At 48.1% G+C, this 18,749-nt stretch overlaps 1 protein-coding gene across 2 annotated transcripts; it reads right to left on the minus strand.

Annotated features, from left to right (window-relative positions):
• Positions 1-3,212: 3,212 nt before the first annotated feature.
• RBM17 (RNA binding motif protein 17) lies at positions 3,213-18,267 on the minus strand. Of its 2 annotated transcripts, none has more exons than XM_044428480.1 (11): positions 17,937-18,267; positions 16,706-16,822; positions 15,615-15,781; positions 14,785-14,882; positions 13,706-13,762; positions 12,663-12,804; positions 10,171-10,322; positions 7,886-7,959; positions 7,444-7,542; positions 5,804-5,876; positions 3,213-5,270 (listed from the first exon to the last, which is right to left on the minus strand). In XM_044428480.1, the coding sequence occupies exons 1-11, from the start codon at positions 18,057-18,059 to the stop codon at positions 5,167-5,169; spliced, it is 1,206 nt and encodes a 401-aa protein (XP_044284415.1). In that variant the 5' UTR covers positions 18,060-18,267; the 3' UTR covers positions 3,213-5,166. The 2 variants fall into 2 exon arrangements, with proteins under 2 accessions (XP_044284415.1, XP_044284408.1); XM_044428473.1 differs by having other exon boundaries at positions 7,886-7,962; positions 17,937-18,265.
• Positions 18,268-18,749: the final 482 nt, after the last annotated feature.

Raw genomic sequence — 18,749 nt, forward strand, 5'->3', positions numbered from 1 at the left:
CCTGGTGGTCCGGGAGGGTGGAGGTGACGTTGTGCAGGCACTGCATAATAAAGTATTGATACCTCGCCAACGTCGCCTCGTAATTTGATATACGGAGCCCCAAGCCTGGAGCAGCGTAGACTCGCCTAGCCAGGGAGTCTAATTTTCGCTCCTCTTTATCCCTCGGTGCTGTGTGCCCTCTCGCCTCTCTGCCCTGCGAGGATTTGACGACCGCAGAGTTCGGTTTGAGATGTCGGAGGAGGAAGGTGATGTCCTCCTCCCGAACCCTGTACATCGACTCATATCTCCTGGACGTCGGCTGAGGATGTGATGGCAAGTCCCAGCGCTGCGTCATCGCTTGCCGCAAGGTGGTTATGAGTGGCAGGACAATGGATGTCGATTGCTCCCCGCAGACGACATCGTAGAACTTGTCCGTCGTCGGTCCCAGGCGCTGGGCAGCGTCAATGTCCAGGGACTGGACAAGTCTAGACATCAGCTCCGCGAAGGAGATGTGGGACTCATCAGGCAACGCAGGAGCCTGGGATGTCACAGCAACGTCCAGAGAGGTTGAGTCGACCTCCACGTCAGCCAAATCGGCACTGTAGTAGGGTGGGGCCGAAGATGATGACTCCGCCAGGGAGAAGGAGCGGCTGCTTCCACCCTGTGGGGATCAAGGTGATGCCCGCCTCGGATCCAATGAGCGCGGTTGGTCACGGGATGGAGGATTGTGCCCTGGCAGCAGGGTAGTACCCTACGGAGAGTGGATCACCCCAAGTATGGTAGTAGGGGCAATGCCAGCTCTCCGGATGTTGCTCTACGGAGCGGCTCCTCTGGCTTCCCGGTGGGGACAGTCCAACGTCCGCTTCCATTGTGACCGCAGGCATGGGTGTCGGTGACCTTGCCCTAGGAGGGGAGTCCTGGATTTCCCCATCGGATATTGAACCCCGTAGAGTTGGAAGGGGTGCAAGTGGGAGGTCAACCACACGGCGGGGAGACCCTTGAGGGGTAACCTGCATAGCCTCCTGGAGGACCGGTTCGGGCAGAGTCGGTACCGTAAGCGCCACCGGTACCGAGGGGCCCATCGGATCTGAGTCCCGATGTTGGGGACGGTCCGAATTCCTGGTTTTCTTGGGAGGCTTGGAGACCTTCTCCTTCCTGGCCTTTTTATGGCCTGCCGACTTCTCGGATTCGGCATGCTTCCGCTTTCCATGCTTCTTTTAGGTGAAGCAGAGGGAGCCACCAAAGCAGACGCACCTTCATCGGAAGGCCGTGAGGGTGGGGCCACAGAAGCGGAGCCAGGTCTTGGGACGGCAACAAGCAGGTCTGATTGCATCAGAGCCTGATCCCAAAGGAGTCTCTGGAGGCGGTTTTTGCGGTTCTTCCTGGCCTGCTTGGAGGCCAGGCAATGTGCGCATTTATCTGTCCTATGCCCCTCTCCCAGGCAGAGGAGGCATAGGTCATGCGGGTCAGTTGGTGCCATTTTTGACCCGCAGTCCACACATTTGCGGAAAGCCGCTCGCTGTGCCATCGCAGAAGAAGAAGAGAGGGATAGTGCAGAGGGTAAGTATATATTTTTGTTTTGTTTTTTCAGATAGATCGAAAGTAGAAATAATAAGAGAAAAACTACGAGGAACAATGAACTGGGAGCAAGGGGGTTTTTTTGTTTTTTTTTTTAGAAGAAAAAACTGGGAAAGAAGGACAATCGAGAGCAAGGCAACAGCTCTAAGCGAAAGTCGAAAGCGGCATGAGGCAGAGTGAACGGCAGTCGCAAAGACTGAACAAAATGGCGGATGCTCCGCTCTTTATAGGCCACAGGGGGAGGGGGAGCGGAGCTTTCCGCCAAAAACTGCAAGCTGTCAATCTTCCGGCCACAGGCACCGCGCAGGCGCAGTACCCATATGTGTGATGCACAGAGGCCATGATGAAGAAACTTTGCTACTTCCAGGGATAATGGGGGGTCCAAAGCTTCCCTTTACACAGCTTTGCTTTACACCATGGTACCTCTAATGTGGTGTTGTGTTGGAACTTGGACATCCAGCAACATCTCCCATGATTAAGTAACAAACCTGCAATTTCTTAGGATCTCTACAGGGACAAGCACTTTTTAACTTGTTCATCAATGATGAGGGCTTATGGATAAGCTGTAAGGTAGCCAAATTTGGGGATGACAGCAAATTATTTAGAGTGGTTTAACACCAAAATGGATTGCAGAGTGCACTTTCTGCAAATCTTTCCTACTTTTCTGAACTGGCAATGCAACCATACATGGACAAATTACAATTTCTTTATACAGATTCTAAAATGTGATCACACCTGGAATATCGTGCTGTGTTCCAGGCTGTGCTTCTCAAAAAATGGATGGCAGAAATTGAAAAGGGCAAAATAATAGAGTGCTGGAGCAACTTCCTGGGGAACGGCTGCATTTGGGGCTTCTTGATTTAGAAATAAAGTAGGGAGCACAGTTACCGGTAGTAAGCTTTTTGCAGTGCGGAATGTTGCAGGCTGCCCCTTCCAATTCTCAGGAGCAGAGAGGGTCTCTCTCAGGATTCTGTTTTTCGTAACAGCGTTAACTTGCTCCTTTAATATGGCAGCTTGAGGCATTTCTGCATCTACCAGGCCAGGCCAAAGTGCCTGCCAGGACTGCTTCCTTACTCTGCAGGTAAACACAGCAATTCCTGGGGGGGGGGGTGTCTTTGCTGAAAAATGGCTGGGTGGCTAAGTGTACCCCCCCACACACACATTAGCAGCAACACGGTTCTTGGCAGGTGGGCTAGGCCCCTTCTCCACCCAATTTTCAGCCTGTTTCCCCCCTTCCTTGTAGAAACCAATGGATAGGATTCTTCTTGGACTTAAAATGGAGGGAGAGCAGCCTATTTAAAATTCACTGGGGCAGGGACAAAGTCAGCCACACACTAAGCAAATTGCTCCATTCATTTGCACTGAGGTGGGTGGAGAAGGCCCCAGAGAGAGGAAAAGAGGGAGGAAGAGAGACTACAGACCCAATGGGAAAAGTCAAGGTGGACAAATACAGGAAAGGAGGTGCTCCTCACTTTTTGGGCACTGTCCCCGTCCCCTACCGCAGCCCATCTGTGGTAGCGCCCAGGATAATTTCTCAAACTACAATGCCCCACAGGGTTCCAAATGATTAGGGATTTCCATTTCACAACACTTAAAACAGACAAAGGAAAATAAAAGCAAGCCGCCCTTAAAAAATCCACTATAGGGCAACAGTGGGTGGTATGAGAATTTAGTGCCAAGGTTCTATTTGTATTTAAGTAACACAGAAAAACTGTGCACAGAATCAGTATCCTCAAAGTATCAGTGCCCACATTAAAATCCAGTATTGTACCGTGAAACAGTGACTACTCGGTTTGAAAATGCAAACTCTCAAGCTCCTCATCGAGCAGGATCCTGAGAAGAACATAGGACAGAAGCAGGAAGTGTTTCTCATGACTTTGTCCTTGAAACAGAAACACTATATAAAATATATAGGTAGATATACTCCTCATAATTTATGCAAATTAAATAAGTAAACATCGTTGACAAAGTGAACGACCTCAACACTGATTTCTTTCCTCATTAAAAGTATGCTCAGTGCTAGGTTTGCCATCACGTCTGTAGAAGTGAAATTCAAGAAATCCGTGTTCCTTTACTAGTGAGAAGGGAGTGCCCGAGATGACACTTCTAGCATGCACACCAAGTGTTTTGGCTCTGAATGCAGTTGCTTTCATTTCATTTTCTTAATTCATTAAAGAGCATTTCAGAGATTGTCTAGGGTTTCGTGGGATTGTTTTAAAAAGTTTTCTTCCTGAGGTTATTTTTCTCCAAACCTAAGTAACTGTGGTCATTAAAACTAGCAGGAGGCAGTAGGGGAGGAGAAGGGCAGGCTGGAGATCCACCATAGTTCTCACATCACAAACGAGGCAAATCCCAACAATAATAGAAGCATTAAAACTGCGGAGCTCCTGGCCAAACAATAAGGAAATATTGGTGTGCAGGGTTCTTTGCTACTGGCTATGGGGCTGGGGGAAAGGCACAAAGAAATACCTTAACTCCAAAAAAGTTTTGGAATCTGCTGCAAAGCAAAGAGAAATTCTTTCAGTCTGGGGAAAGCTGTGACAGTTGATAGTCCAGAAAAGAAGCACTTGGATCGAGGAGAAACATAACTAGATCAAACCATAGTTGGAAGGGGTCTAAGGTGACCATCGGGTCCAACCCTCTGCTCAAGGCAGGATTCGTCTCCCATATAAGTATTAGCCAGGCCTGACCTCGCTTAGCTTCTGAGATGAGGCAGGACCAGGCACTTCAGGCTATATGGAAGCTCAACCTACCTTAGACCATATCAGACCACTGGTCTATCTAGCACTGCGGGCTACTGAGGGCTAGAATGAGGAGAGAACTCCCACCGACCTTCCTGGCAGTCTGGGCTGGATTAGATGCAATGCCAAATGATGTTTTAGTGCTAAATGAACAAGGCTTTTAATCATTTTCTTCTTTGCTTCAATTCTCTCTCTGGCTTCTGATTTAGCAGTAAACCACAGGGCAGAATCTAACAGGCCACTTGTGTCTTGGCTGCGTCTTTCCCACCTGGGCAATTATTTTCTGCAAGAATGGGTCCTTGTCAAGGGAGATTTAGTGTTTCCCTCAAGGAAGCCCCAACGAATAGAAATATAATGATGCAGAAATACTCTGATGACCTGCCTTTCCTTCAGAAAATAGCACGTTCAGGTTCCCTGGAAGCAGGGCGGAAGGGGAGGAAGCAATTCCCACTGGGTTCTGCCTACAAATTTGCCGAACCCAGATGTGATGGCAAATAAGGGATTTGGAGCTTTTGAGCACAGGTTTCATTCATGTAGTGACAATATGAGCCTTAATCACTTGAGAAAAGCAAAGCTTCAGAGAAGTACTGCCTCATCAATAAAATACAAGAGGATTTGGTGGCAACAGTGAAGGAAAAAAACACTGGATCTTAAAAAAGAAAAATCAGATAATATCTTTAAGGAATTTTATACTACAACAAAAATAAAAAGAAATTGTGTCCAACACAAACAGGAGAAGGAACCCATTCAGACGTATTTCCAGTTTACTAGGGATGATGTTGTCGCTCGCTGCACTCCCAACACAGCTGAAAAATCAAGATGCCAAGATGTGACACATCCATGTTTGATGTCTAGGAAAAAAGCGTGATCAGACTTGTTCCGCGAGGTCCAAGACTCTGAATTTGTCCAGGTTGTAGAAACATGCCTTCACCACCCGTCCTCCGAAGTATCTTCCATTCAGATCGACAACCGCTGGAACATGGAACATAACAGAAGCATCAGACAGAGAAGGGTTCACCAGGAAAAGAAACATGCCACTTATACAGGACTGCTTTTTTGTTTGTTATGATTTGGCATGGGAACAGGGAGTCAGTGGGTCAGCTCTGATCGATCAGACCAGTTCATAGCCGGGTAATATGATACAGGGACAAGGGATTCCCTCCATAAGAACAATGCTTCAAGAATACGGGACTTCCTAAGTCCACGGCCAGCACAGGCCATGCCTGGCCAACAAAGACGGAGGACACGAAGCAAAGGAAAGTTGCTTGGAGGGATTCATCAACTCAAAATGCCCACTTAAACCCTCACATACTTCACTGTTGACTAAGAAAAGCGGGGCGGGCAGCTCACATCTACTGAGAAAACATATAAAACTTTTATCTACAGTAATAGCCGAGTTTTGGACCAACTGCAAGCTAAAAGACATAATACAAAAACTTTTTATATACAAAACAGATTTTAAAAATCTATCTTGACATTATCAGAAGCATTACTGAGTATATTACCTTTAATTGCAGATTCCACCCTTTCGAACTCTAAAAATATTCTCACAGCTTCATCATCAGGAGCACCCGGAATCTAAAATGCACAATTACAACAAGGAGGCTCTCAGAGAGGGCCCAGCAATATCACACAGCTGCTTCTCCCACTCTTTCCAAAACTGCGCCTTTCTAGCACTGAGGAATCGCATGCAAATCAAGAACAGCCCCCCCCCGCCCGCCCCCGGGACCCATCAAACCTGAGCCAGGAAAAGATTAAGTGTCAAAGTGAAATACAGTGGAGGTGGTTAGTGAAACTGGGGGAACATTCCAAGAATAGAAAATAAGAACAATTTGTGATTAGGAATTAATTAGTGTGGCAGCTGAAGGAAACCAGGATACCCTCCCTCTTTTTTTAAAGGAACATAAGAGTAGTGTTCAAACACTTCCAAGAGCTTGTTGTGAAAAGGAAACACTTAAACTACACACACACACACGCACACACATGGACCACTGAGTAAAGGGCATGAAACAACTAGGTCACGCGGTCACGTATTTAGGCCTGCTAACAGCCGCTGAACAAGGAGCTAGTGCTGTGGTCAGGGCTGACCCAGCAGCAGGAAGACCCAGACTTGAATTCACACTCCGCTAAGAAGCCCGCTGTGTGAGCCCGGCCCAGTCGTGCTCTCTGGTCAGCTGGACCCCGCTCGTGTGCTGCCCGTGAAGATAAAAATGCGCAGAATACCCAATCGTGCGGAGCTCACTGGGAGAAAGGCTGCGCATACAAGGAGGGCATGCATTCACGTGGTCACTCGGATGACTCGATGGCACACAGAAACAAAAGCAGTGCATCATTTGTGGGGAAAAGGGAGAACCTTTGGCCGAAACTGTCCAAGCAGAGACAGGCCAAACAGAGGCTGCCAGATTATTTCGGTGTGAGTCACCTCTGGCATTCCAGGACACAGACAGAACAAACACCTCAGAGGATTCCTTTCAGCTCAGGACTCCAGCTGACTCTGACCCACTGACATTAGACGTTGCAACTGTACGAACTACTATCAAATCACTGGGCAGACGCTTGGCTGGTGTGTGCCAAGGAATGGAAAGCAGAGCCCCGACTATGTTAAGCTCAAGGAATGCACACGGCCTGTTAGGTGATCAGCTTAGTGAAGCTGAAACTACAGAAAACACCCTGCCGAAAAAGGATCAGCCTGAACGCAAACTTGAGGGCAAGCAGGGCAGGACTATGTCAGACCTCAAAGCAGAGCTTTCAATTTGGAATTATGATGCACCCAAGAGTTGTCTTCATGCAAACTCTCAATTTTATATATTCAGAAATTTAGTTAATGTAGTGCCTGTTGTTAAACTCAGAAAGGGAGAGTTGTATATTGGAGTTTTACAAGGAAATGCCAAGTCTTTTTAAATCAAACCAGTTCCACATACACATGGAAAAGAAAATAATCCTTCCACCAGAGTTTAAGGTTGGAGGGGGAATTGTTTTGGGCTCCTCCCAATAAAGCAATGTGGCATTCTAGCTCTGTTTCTAGAGATTATCCTATTCCATCATGTTGGTTTATAAACCAGCATCAGAAATCTCTCTTAAAAATAACTCATTGTCCAAACAGAACAGGAGCAGGCTTGTGGTAGAGAATGATGTAAGCCAATACCTCAAAGATGACACACTTCCCAACTTTGCCATATTTTTCACATTCCTCCTTAGTTTCGCCTTCAAGATCTTCATCAACCTCCCCAGCTCCAACCATATTCTGCAAAACACAGAAGCAAATTCAACAGGCAGACCCTAAGCTATTTTCTGAGTGATTTACAGAATATTAAAACTTTAAAAATACAATATAAAACCTGTTTGCATACAAAACAATTTAAAGCACACAAGAAAAATCACCGGGTCAGGTAAACCCCGTAAGGCAATACTGCCAAATGCCCGTGAGGAGAGAAAGGCTTCACCAGATGCTGAAAGGGTGACAGTGTTGGCAGTGAGCGGACCTCCATGGGCAGTGCTCCAGTTATGGTGCCACCACTGAGAAGGCCCTCTTGGGACTTAACGCCATCAATCCAAGAAACACACAAACCAAAATATACCGCACTTACCCGTAGCAGAACCACTTTGGTAGGGCATTTTAATATCTCTGTTAAAGGGTTTGAATCGGACTTCTTGGATGCATCTGCTGTTCAGAAAAAGGAACCACAATAAGGCTGTCACATTAGATGCTAATAATTACTTAATTTAGTAGTCTCATGCTAGATTACTCTGCTCCTTAGAAGGGCTGTGGGTGTTCTACAATTCCAAAGAGGCAAAGGACTGGTCACCGTCCATATAGTTTCGGTACGCTGAAAAACTCAATCCTCACTAGAAGGGGAAAATACATCAAACCACTATGAATGCAAGGACAATCTTCATATATGTAAGCGACAATGGGTGATTTCTCAAGACCTTGGGAAAGCTGAGTGAGCTCACGTATTAGAAGCAGGCAAGGGTGCACCAGGAGGCAGGGTTAGTGGGAAACGCACCCATACATTTTTCACACAACCCAGGCTTGCTTAATCTTCCGTCCACAGAGATGGTGATCAGGACTTCGGAGTAGGGCGACCCCAGGAGGGTGAGATAAAGCCTTTCTCCCCAAGAAGTTCAAGCTTCCCTGATCCTTATGCCCCAAATCAAGATTGTTCTCCATTTGCTGGTGCTATTAGCCATGAAGAACTGTCTTTACTGGAATTGTGGAAGAAGGCAATCCCAGGACCCTCGCCAAGACAACTGGAGGACAGGGCGAGACGAGCATCTTTATCAGGACTGCTGTTTCCTTGGTAGGAATAGCAGTGGAGAAGCAATGAACTGTTCCCTCAGTGCTCAGCTGTTGATTCATCAACCAGAAAACAAGGGAAAATGTACAGGGCTCCATGGAACTGGTGGGCCAACCCATGTGGCTGAACTGCTCCACAAAATTCCTGTCCCACATGCTAAAAAAGAGAGAAAATGCTCTATTAAAAATGGAAAAATGAAGGATATATAAAAATGTACTAACCCCATCCTGCAGTTCTTTTTAAAAAAGAAAGCTTCCAGAATGGCTTGCAAGAATTTAAGCGCTGCTACTTAAAGCAAATGTTACACACTACATGCATGTTTAACAGTACATGCAACCCTGGTTATATTTCACTGTAACTGCTAAGGAAACCCAAAATCTGTTCACACCTTTCCCCAGACGCTTAAGCTTCTTAGCTTCTTCATCACTGAGGGTGTAATGCTACTACATAAAATTCAACAGAAATTGAATGGAACTAAATCTTCCTACCCATCTATCTCCTGCTGACTTTTATGCCTTTCTGACACAAGGAACCGTCTGCAGATGTGCTCCTTAGGCTTAAGAACTTAATAAAGCCAGTGTTGTATAGCGCTTAGAGTACAGGACCAACACGCAGGGTCTATTATCCACTAAGCTGTGACACTCACTCTGGGCCAGTTTCAGACACTCAGCCTGACTTACCCACAGGGTTGTTGTGAGGATAAGATGAACCGGAGGAGGGCTTTCTCTGCGGTGGCGCCCCATCTATGGAATGCGCTCCCCAGAGAGGGCCGCCTGGCGCTGTTATTTGTTTTTCGGCACCAGGCCAAGACCTTTTTATTCAAAACTTATTTTAATTGTTAAATTATTTGTATTTATAGGACTTTAAATTTTTAGCCAAGATGCACTGGGGGTTTTTAAATAATTTTTTTATTGTTATATTGTTATTATTTATGTATTTTGTTTCTGTTGTGAGCGCCCCGAGGCTTCGTTGCGATGGGGGCGGCATAAAAATGTTTTAAATAAATAAAAATAAATAAATAAAGCTGCCTTGGGTTCCTTGCAGGAAAAAACTGGGATATAAATATAGTAATTTCAGAAGCCAAAGGTCCTGTTTTGACTATTCTATTTAATGAAACAGTTTAGCTGTGCTGAATGGCAAGTTTTCTCACCCACCATCATAGAGCTGGCTGGGCACGAGGGGAACTGTAATCTAACACACCCGAAGGAGGCCACTGCATAAGCTGTGCGGGTGTGGAAGCAGCAGAGTAGAAGCCGCCTGTGAGCACTTCAACGCCTCCCAAGGGCAAACCAGTCTGGAATCTCCAAAGCAGGCAGCTCCTCCTACTGGCAACAAGGGCAAGCCAAAAGGCAGCCTGGAGTGCTAGGCATTTGCTTCTGGAAGGCTGAAGGCCCTTTACTGCAAGCAGAGAAATGGGGTGGAGACGGGGGAGACGGCAGATGTGCCACAGGATCGTTTCAGAAATGCCTGAAAGAGGTGAGCCAGGGGGCTTTCCGGATTAGAGCATCAGAAACCAGCCTTAGCCACGACCTCACCAGCTCTGCCTCCTCATGCCCCCTCCTCCTCCTCCTCACCTTTATCAGCCGCATCGCCAACGATGATTTTGCCGCCCCTCTTGCTTGTTTTCTCCACCGACAGGGCAGTGCTCAAGCCCTGCTCGTGCTTCCCGAGCCCCTGGCCCTCTCGGAAGCCATACTTCTGCATGATCTTGTGTGCCACCGTGCCCCTGGAGAGAGAAGGCAGAGCACGCTCTGAGCAGGCTGGGGAGGTGGCACGCCATGGAAGCACTTGGCTGGCGGTTGGCAGGCCACCACCCTGGTCTTTCTGCAAACCAGGGTATAAGATGCAGCTGCCCTTCTAAAATACCAAAGTGACCTACAGCTGTTTGCTAGATGTGGAGGAGCATGGTAACGATGACGTAATGGTTCTTACTTTGTGCTACTCAAAATACTTTTAAAAATTATTTTGCACAATTGTCACAAGGAAGGATAAGGAAGTACCTAAGATACTGAAACAATACCTGTAGCTAGCTATGCCTTGGGGATCTTGGACCACCGTCCCCTTGTTTTCAAGCCCATCCTGGCACCCAAAGGGGCTGAGAACTTGTTTGGGGTTCCCCCCAAAGGTAAAACTGCGTTTGAAACCAGAGGTAGGGCAATGAATTGCATCCGTTCCAACTGCAGTTAGGGGGATCCGGTTTCCAAACGCTCCCCTGCTGCACAAAAAATGCTCAGCAGAGACAGAAAGGTGCAAATCGCTGTGCTATTTTCCTAGCTATAGAAAGACATTCTGCTGAACTGGGACGGGAGGAGGGATTCCAAAATATGAACCACCACCTGTAATCTGAAATGGTGGAGTCTATCCCACCACTTTAGGATTCTGTCTCTCAATTATGATGCATCGTAGTTTTAGGTTCTCACCCTCTAATACTGAAATGGGTTGAGGATCATTAACGGCCTTACAGGAAAAATGGGCTACCAAGGGAGGACTCAAGGTAACGGGGAGGGGCTCTTGAGGTACGCACAACTACACAACTTCACTAAGCCTGCACAAAAGAGGGTGAAAAGCGCAGAAGGAAAGAGATGGGTGCACATGTGGTCTCACACATGGAAAAGGGGAAGGGAAGTAATGTGTCCAGAACAATGCTCAAAGGAAAGGACAGCGCGAGGGAGAGAACCAATGCACAGTGGGGACACGTTTTGGGTTGCGGCTCTCCTTGTACTTTCAGGGAACTGCAGAATCCTGGCTAGCAGTGTCCATCTCTGGGCGCTGAAAGAAGCTAGTGATCTCCATGCGCATATCTCAATTGAATTCAATCTCTTATTTATTCATTCATCTTTTATATACCAAAAGATGGTATACCAAAATGGCTGCACCTTGCACAGAACCAAAATGGCTGTCTGAATGGTTTACAATAAAATTTATTAAATCATCAAGGGAGGATGAGCAACAACCCTTTTGGTATTTCCTTAAGAGATCGGTAAGGATAGATTCTACTGGCCCAGTTCATACATAAATGACTGTGTGTGTGTACACCCTGCCAGACTGCTCCTGCAGTGGACAATCACCCAGCGCCTTGCACAGAATGGAAAGGATCTGTGCAACCAGCCAGGGCTTCCCCCTGCTTACATGGTCACCACAGAACCACCTGCTCATGACTGACGATTCCACCAGAAAACTTGTGACAAAACGGGCAGGACAGGCTAAACTACTATAAAACTGAAGTTGTATATTTCTGAACTGAGTTATTAACTGCTACAGGCCCCTTTTACGTATTTTGGCTGCAGAATAATGGCTCTGAACCAAAAAGAGATCTCCTGAAATACCGTGTGCAACAGCGCTTCAGGGACCAAACCATTTCATTCTGCAGGTGAATGCTTCTATAATTAAATGCTTCTCCATACAAAAGACATTTCAAGTATACTTAAGGGTTGCAGGGTAGGGTGAGACCAAGCCAGGACCATTGCCCCCCCTCCGCTGATATACTAGCAATTCATATGAAGCCTTTAAATAAGAGAGAGAGCATGCAATTTTTTTTCCACTTAGGAGTCACAAAATTAAACCGAGATTTGCCAGATTGCTCTCCAACCTTACAGTTCCCAAATTTTTCCCCCTCCATAGCTTGGCCTGACCCAACATCCTGGGCCCCACAAACTCCACTGCTGCCATTTCAGTTGACCTAATACCTTTGCTCCAGATAAAATGAAACCAAAGGTGAGGAGGGGACATGCATGGGGCTGGGGTGAGGGAGCTGCCAGGAGGAGCCTGAGAACCTCCGTCTGAATACATTAAAGGACTGGGAGATCTTTGCTTCCAGTTCAAAGCAGTGCCAACAACCCAAACAGGCCGCACATTTATGGGTCAAAACACCTGTCCTTCAAGTGATGCAAGCTAGCCTTGTCCAATCCAGTGCCCCCCAGCAGGGCACGAGGCTGGAAAAGGGCAGGGTAAACCCAGATTTCAGAAATCCTCCTCCAAGTTCCATGGGGCAAAAGCGGCTTGCTTGCAGCACTTCTGTGCTCTCCGCGGCTGCCCTCTAGTGGCGTCTCACGTGAACTGTACTCACCCCATATTGGCAAGGAAGGAGTTGCTGGGCCCGGACGGGGATCGAGGCCTTTCAGGCTCATCATACATGGGGGGAGGGATGGCTGCTTTGGAAGATGAGCCTCGAGGCCTGGACTCTTCTTCGTACGGGAATGATGATACCGCTGAAAGGGGGAAGGGACATTCAGCATTAGGCCAAAAAACCCCTCGGTACAAATTCTCACACTGCACACCAACATCTCATTTTAAGACCCGTCTTCACTGCCACAGCAACCAAAAGCAATCCCTTTATTTAACTAAACCATAAGCCCCTTTCTCCTCCTGTATGTATGTATGTCTGCTGGTAACAATGTATGACTGGCACTGCGTTTCTTCACTCAACCAACTAACTTCAGACGCAACCCCCAGAGTGTCAGCTCCACAAGACTCACACCTCTGCTAGTTGCGCAACTATACACAGGATCCAGTGCAAGACCCACTGGAAGTGAATGGGGGCAGTAAGAAACCCGCTATAAAATCGCCACACCACACCGATGCCAGGCAGGCTGCCTCGTGTGCAGGAACCCTTCAAGCTAAATATGCGGTTACAAAACCCACGGCACAGACTATCTCACACCAGACCCATGTTTACAAACCTCCCCTAAGTACATGTTAACTGACAGACTGGGGCAGCATCTTTAAACATTTCTAAATTCATATCACAACATCTTTCAGAAATGTTTTTTTTTTTTTTGGTTCTACCTCCACTGTGCAGTTCACTTCCAGGCCGAGCTACTGGGTCCCAGAGACATCTGGAATGTAAAAACCCTTTCCCTACTTTCCAGGAATTACAGCAAAGTTGCAACTCTTCCTATGGGGAATTTGAGGCTTCGCCAATTAATAGGTCTATGATTGGGGATTCAAGAAACCTGAGGCCAAAACATCTGGAGAGCAGGTGAAGGAGACTGCAATTAGTGGCTCCAGGACAGTCCTCTGCACAGCCACAGTCTTTCGAAAAGGGCCTCGGAGGGCAGAACTTTAGAAGCCACATTTTTAGCTGAAGTAAAAATAGGGAAATTTACGTACGCTCTTTGTCCTTCTCAACCAAAGAAGTTGGTGGTGCAATGGCAGCTCCTCCCATACCTGTTTAGGAGAAAGTCACTTGAGATACAATCCAAACACTGAGGCCACAATAAATTTGTCCACTTCAAGATGCAGCAAGACTGATGGTTGATTTTGCCGCAAGACACAACGCTGCGATCCCTCTGAAGGTTCAGAAGGCTAGGGGCCTGGGCGGCTGGGAGAATGCCTATGTCACAGCACCAATGCCAGCAAAGGCCATCAGAACTGGAAAGCACTGCCAGGGGACAGCCTGGCCTGAGCCACGGCCAGCCCTGACTGCTGCAGCAGGACCAAGGCCATGAAAACCTCGCCTCATCAAAACTCCCTTCTCCAAAGTATGCACGAGAAACTTTATTTATTCGTGGTCCACCTTTCCCCCAAAACTGGCACTCAAGGCAGCTCACCAAAATTAAAACACAATACACTGCAATACAAAAAGGCACACTTAGAGAAGGCAGGATGAAAGAGCAGCTGGCTTAACAGTCATGCCCATGAAGCTCCTGGAAGGGCTTCTTCAGTCCTGTTGGTTCCACAGCACAGGCTGAGTAATTACGTTGTGCCTTAAGAAAGACCCCCTTACTTGCTGCGCCCACCAGCAGCAGCCCCAGGAGCCAAGCTGCCTTGCCACATGGAAGCAAGAGCACCAGGGAGAGGGGCGAGGCATGGCAGGTTTAGTACCTATCAACGCAGAACGCTCAGGCTCGTGCATGGGCTTCCCCAGCAGGGACCCACCGGCACCGGCACCGGCACCAGCCAAGGGCACGCGAGAGGCATGGGGAGGGGAGGAGCGGCCACCAGCCTTCCTTGCACTTGCAAGCACACCTGGCCAGCAGCAGCAGCGGCCTTGCACAGACCGCCGCCAGCCTGTGATTCCGTTCCCGAGCCACCCCACTCTGCACACAGAGAAGAGACTCGCAGCTGCAGGACATGCTGCCGGGGGAAGCGCACGGGGTGGGCGCACACAGCGCTGCCAATGCTGGCATGCCAGACCTGGAGCCAAGGGGGAAGAGGCCTGCGTCAGCATCCGTGGGAGATGGCCTTACTTCTTTTTCGTCTTTCCCTTTCATAGTCTTCATCTTCGTCAGAATCCGGATCCGGCCGTCTGGAAAATCCACTGGCCTCGTGCCTGTCTTTGCGCCTCCTGGAGAAGTTAAGACAGAGACTGATATGGCAATCCCCTAGAATGCAGCATTGCACAGTAAGGCAGAGGGGAAGGACCTCTGCCTGTTACGCAGGTATTGCTGGACTACAACGACTATTGTTCCTGACCACTTGCCATGGCAGAAAAGGTTGGCAGAAGCAACAGTCTGACACAGCTGGAGGATTACTCATCCTCCAACCCTCAAAGCAGGTGTTATTCGCCTACAAAGAACTGCAGCACATAAAAGGCTTACCTGTGAATTCTGTAGATGCTACGCTTCCCTTCCTCTACAAATGTCTACGGTGTGCATGCAAGAACCACAGGACATGGCTTTTCTATCTAACATATTGGTGTGAGTTATTTTGGCTTTTAAAAAGTACAATAAATGTTAAAAATTTGTCACTGTTGGGTGCATCTTTCAATTGGAGCCCCTTTAATACCAGGCAGGTCCTCACTAAGCCCAGGCATCCTGCACACAGAAATCCTTCCAACAGTCTCATATGTATTATGTTACTGTACACTAATCCCAATTTACAAAGCAAATTTATGCTAGAAGTTGCAAAATTATATCGCTTCGTATCACTGCCACCCAGTGGTGCAAGTGAATTACAGGTTTAAGAGAATTTTATGCAGTCAAGAATTAGTACAGCCTGCTCATTTCTGAACACTAAAATGCAGTCAAAACGGTTTCACATGTAAGTAGGTCACTGGCTTGTAGCCTTCTCAACTCACTTCTCTCTCTCCTCAATTTCTTTCTGTCTCTCCAACTCACGCTGCCTTTGCCGTTCTTCCCGCTGACGCTTTACTACTTTTTCGTAATCATTGGGGAACATAGGATCATACTCATCAGCCAAAGGAATCAACACATCTCCCGCAGAAAAGCCACTGGGAACAGGATCCTGGGATTGAAAAGAGGTGACACACAAATGCAAGGTACAGCACTTAAAACAAAGCCAATTCCATTTCAACGGCTTGCTCAAACTTCCTCGCCACCTATGACCCACATACTGCTTATAGTTTCTCACAATTTCAAACCTCAATACAATACAAAACTCCATGTTTGATAAGTGAGAAATAATATGCAGAAACATAGAACTTATTTAAAATAATACTATCATTCATCAATGCTTTTTTGTCATAGAACGCACCGGAACAGAGTTCCAACACCTTTTTTCAATAGATTTTCCTAGTTTTAAAAGTAACTTTTGAAAATTTGATGTTTGGTAAATGTGGATTTGAATCGTCCTGTTGAGCATAGCAGGTTGGCGGCAAAATCATTAAAACGGTGCATGCGGGCTGCTTGTGTGTCGTATTCGATGCATGCGTACTTCGTCCACACTGGTTGTGATGACACTGCTTGGCTTGTGACTGGTCGTGTGGTCGTGCGCTGAGTGCTTACTGCAGGCAGCAACTGTTACGTTTCATTACACAACTGACATGTGTGGGTGTGTGTACAGTGACTGACTACGTGTGAAAGGTAAATAATTTCATGAGTTCCGGCACCTTTTTTCTTACAAAAAAAGCACTGCCAATTTATTACATTTCTATACTGCCCGCAGGAGAAACTCCCCAAAGCGCAATATAAAGCAGCGTCAGAAAAATCCTGTCAGAAGAAGAATGCCTCCCCCAAATGGGAAAAGAGCAGCCACACTTCACGGGGCAAGATGTTCCACTCTACTACTAGAGCCACTGAAAGGCCCTCTCGCCTGACCTTAGTGAGGGAGAAGGGAATCCCTAGCTCATTCCTGCTTAGAATGCCTCTGATCTAGTTTATCAACCCACATTCTCACATCCCCACTACCCTCCAACTAAAGCAGGCTTACCTTCAGGCCAGCTGCCACGTGAGGTGGAGTATCAACAATCTGCCGCTCATCAGGAGCACTACCTCGCTTCAGGTCAATCACAGGAGCAAGAACCGTGCTTTGCTTCGTCCGCTGACTCTACAAATACCAAAAACAAACATATTACTGGCAGCAATTGCACTCACACTGAGAAATTTGGTTCTTCATCTATTTTCTTTAACTCCTCAATCACTAGACAAGGTTTGAACACTCTGTCGTGCAAAGAGATTTCCTATAACTTTTTGTACCAAAGACCAAGTCTGTATTTTACCAGATCTAATAATATACACATTGCAGTGTTCCTGATACAATTTATAGAAAAAGCAATTTTCTTACACACTGATCCAGAAAAGGAATGGGAAAATATAATTTTAAGAAGCCATCCACTACAAAAGGGTATTTTGATGCAACGCAAGCATTTTAGAATATATTTTCATAAAGGTATCTCGATTTCCATGGTCCTACTCAGAATACAACTATATGTCATGTCTGCTTTGCATGCCAAGATGCTACTTGTGCACTTGAACAAACCACATTTTTCATTTGCCTATCCTGAAAAACTTTATTCATCTATAATGTAGGGGAAATTACCTGCACTGAGGAAGAGAATCTATTCGGAGCCTCTACAGCTTAAAATACTACATCAACGGGTAAGATGTAGGCTTACACATAACGTTTTCTCAACCTAAATGCTTAAGTTAATGTTTCCAGGTGATTGTTTATGAGGGTCCAAGTCAGCAGCTGCATAATAAGCGCTTCAGAAGAAGCGCAACAGGACAAACGGCGCGGGGCAACTACACGCATCGAAACGAAAGCAAGCGGAAGGCTCCTCCACGTGAACTCCAGCAACACCTCGGAGCGCGAGGGCTCGTTCCGCGCGGGGAAGGCGCCACGCGCTGCGCCCCCCAGGGGAGGCCGGGGCGAGCCCGGCACGGCCGCGGCCCGAGACGGAGCGCTTGCTTTCTCTGGCACCGTCCGGGCGCCGGCGTGGACCGACCGCAGGCCGGGGCTGGCGCGACCGCAAGGGCACCACCCCGAGGGCAATCCCGTGCCCTCCAGGCGAAAACCCCGCGGCCTGCCCCTCCTCGGGGCCTCCCCAGGCCCGCTCGGCAGACGCCGCCCAGCGGGGCAGCCCCCGGGGCGAGGCCGGCCCGCGCCGCGGCCCTCCCGCCGACGGCCGGGGCCTTCCGCTCCGAGCGCTCGGCCGCCCTACCTTGGCCTGGGTGAGCGCCGCCTTCTTGACCTGCAGCTGCGACTGCAGCAGCTTGAAGTTCTTGGACCAGCCCTCGGTCTTGGAGTCGCTGGTCTCCACGCCCAGGTCGTCGTAGAGCGACATGCTCCCGCGCGCGCCCAGCGGCGCTTCCTACGGCGGCAGGCTCCGCTTCCAGCCAGGCCGCGGCGCCATCCCCCGCAGGGGCCGCTGCTTCCCTGCCGAGCCGCCGAGGGCCGCTTCCAGGCCGGCCGGGCCCTACGGCTTCCCGCCGGCTGAGGCAAGAGGCCGCGGCCTACTCGGATGGCTCGCCGCCACAGCCCTCCCGAGCCCGCCGCCGCGCTCTCGCGAGACTTCCGGACGCTTCCCCCCCCCCGTGGGCTTTGCCAAACTTCTAGCGATACTTCAGGCGGCGGCGCCCCCAACTCTCGCGGCACCCCAGCGATCGCTCTGCAACTATCGCGACATTTCCGACTGGGGCATTCTGGGAGTTGTAGGACTTTGTTTTTCCCTGCACAGTTATAAGATGGCGAGTTAAAACTTTCCCAGGAGGTTTCTGGGAGTTGTAGTTCAACAGGCTTGGGAGGTTCGCTGTTAAAGAACGATTACTTGGATTTGCTTACAATTTTGTTTACATTACTACAATTTGTTGGAACTTCCCCCGTCTTGACAGGCATAAGCATAAACAGGAGTGAGGAAGCAGCAATAGGGAGAATTGGGACTGCACACCTTTAAAAGGATACTATTTATTTATTTATTTATTTATTTAAACATTTCTATGCCGCCCCATTCGCCGAAGCCTCGGGGCGGCTCACA

This window comes from Varanus komodoensis, unplaced genomic scaffold (assembly GCF_004798865.1).
Source record: "Varanus komodoensis strain SLA01 unplaced genomic scaffold, ASM479886v1 scaffold1, whole genome shotgun sequence".
In the NCBI taxonomy this organism is placed as follows: domain Eukaryota; kingdom Metazoa; phylum Chordata; class Lepidosauria; order Squamata; family Varanidae; genus Varanus; species Varanus komodoensis.

Coding starts and splice junctions, on each gene's coding strand:
- RBM17 (XM_044428473.1), bottom strand. CDS start 18,059: ATGTCGCTCTACGACGACCTGGGCGTGGAGACCAGCGACTCCAAGACC. Junction 14,883..15,614: donor GAAATTGAGGAGAGAGAGAA/GTGAGTTGAGAA, acceptor TAACTTCTCCAG/GAGGCGCAAAGACAGGCACG. Junction 5,877..7,443: donor GGAAGTGTGTCATCTTTGAG/GTATTGGCTTAC, acceptor TGTGCATTTTAG/ATTCCGGGTGCTCCTGATGA.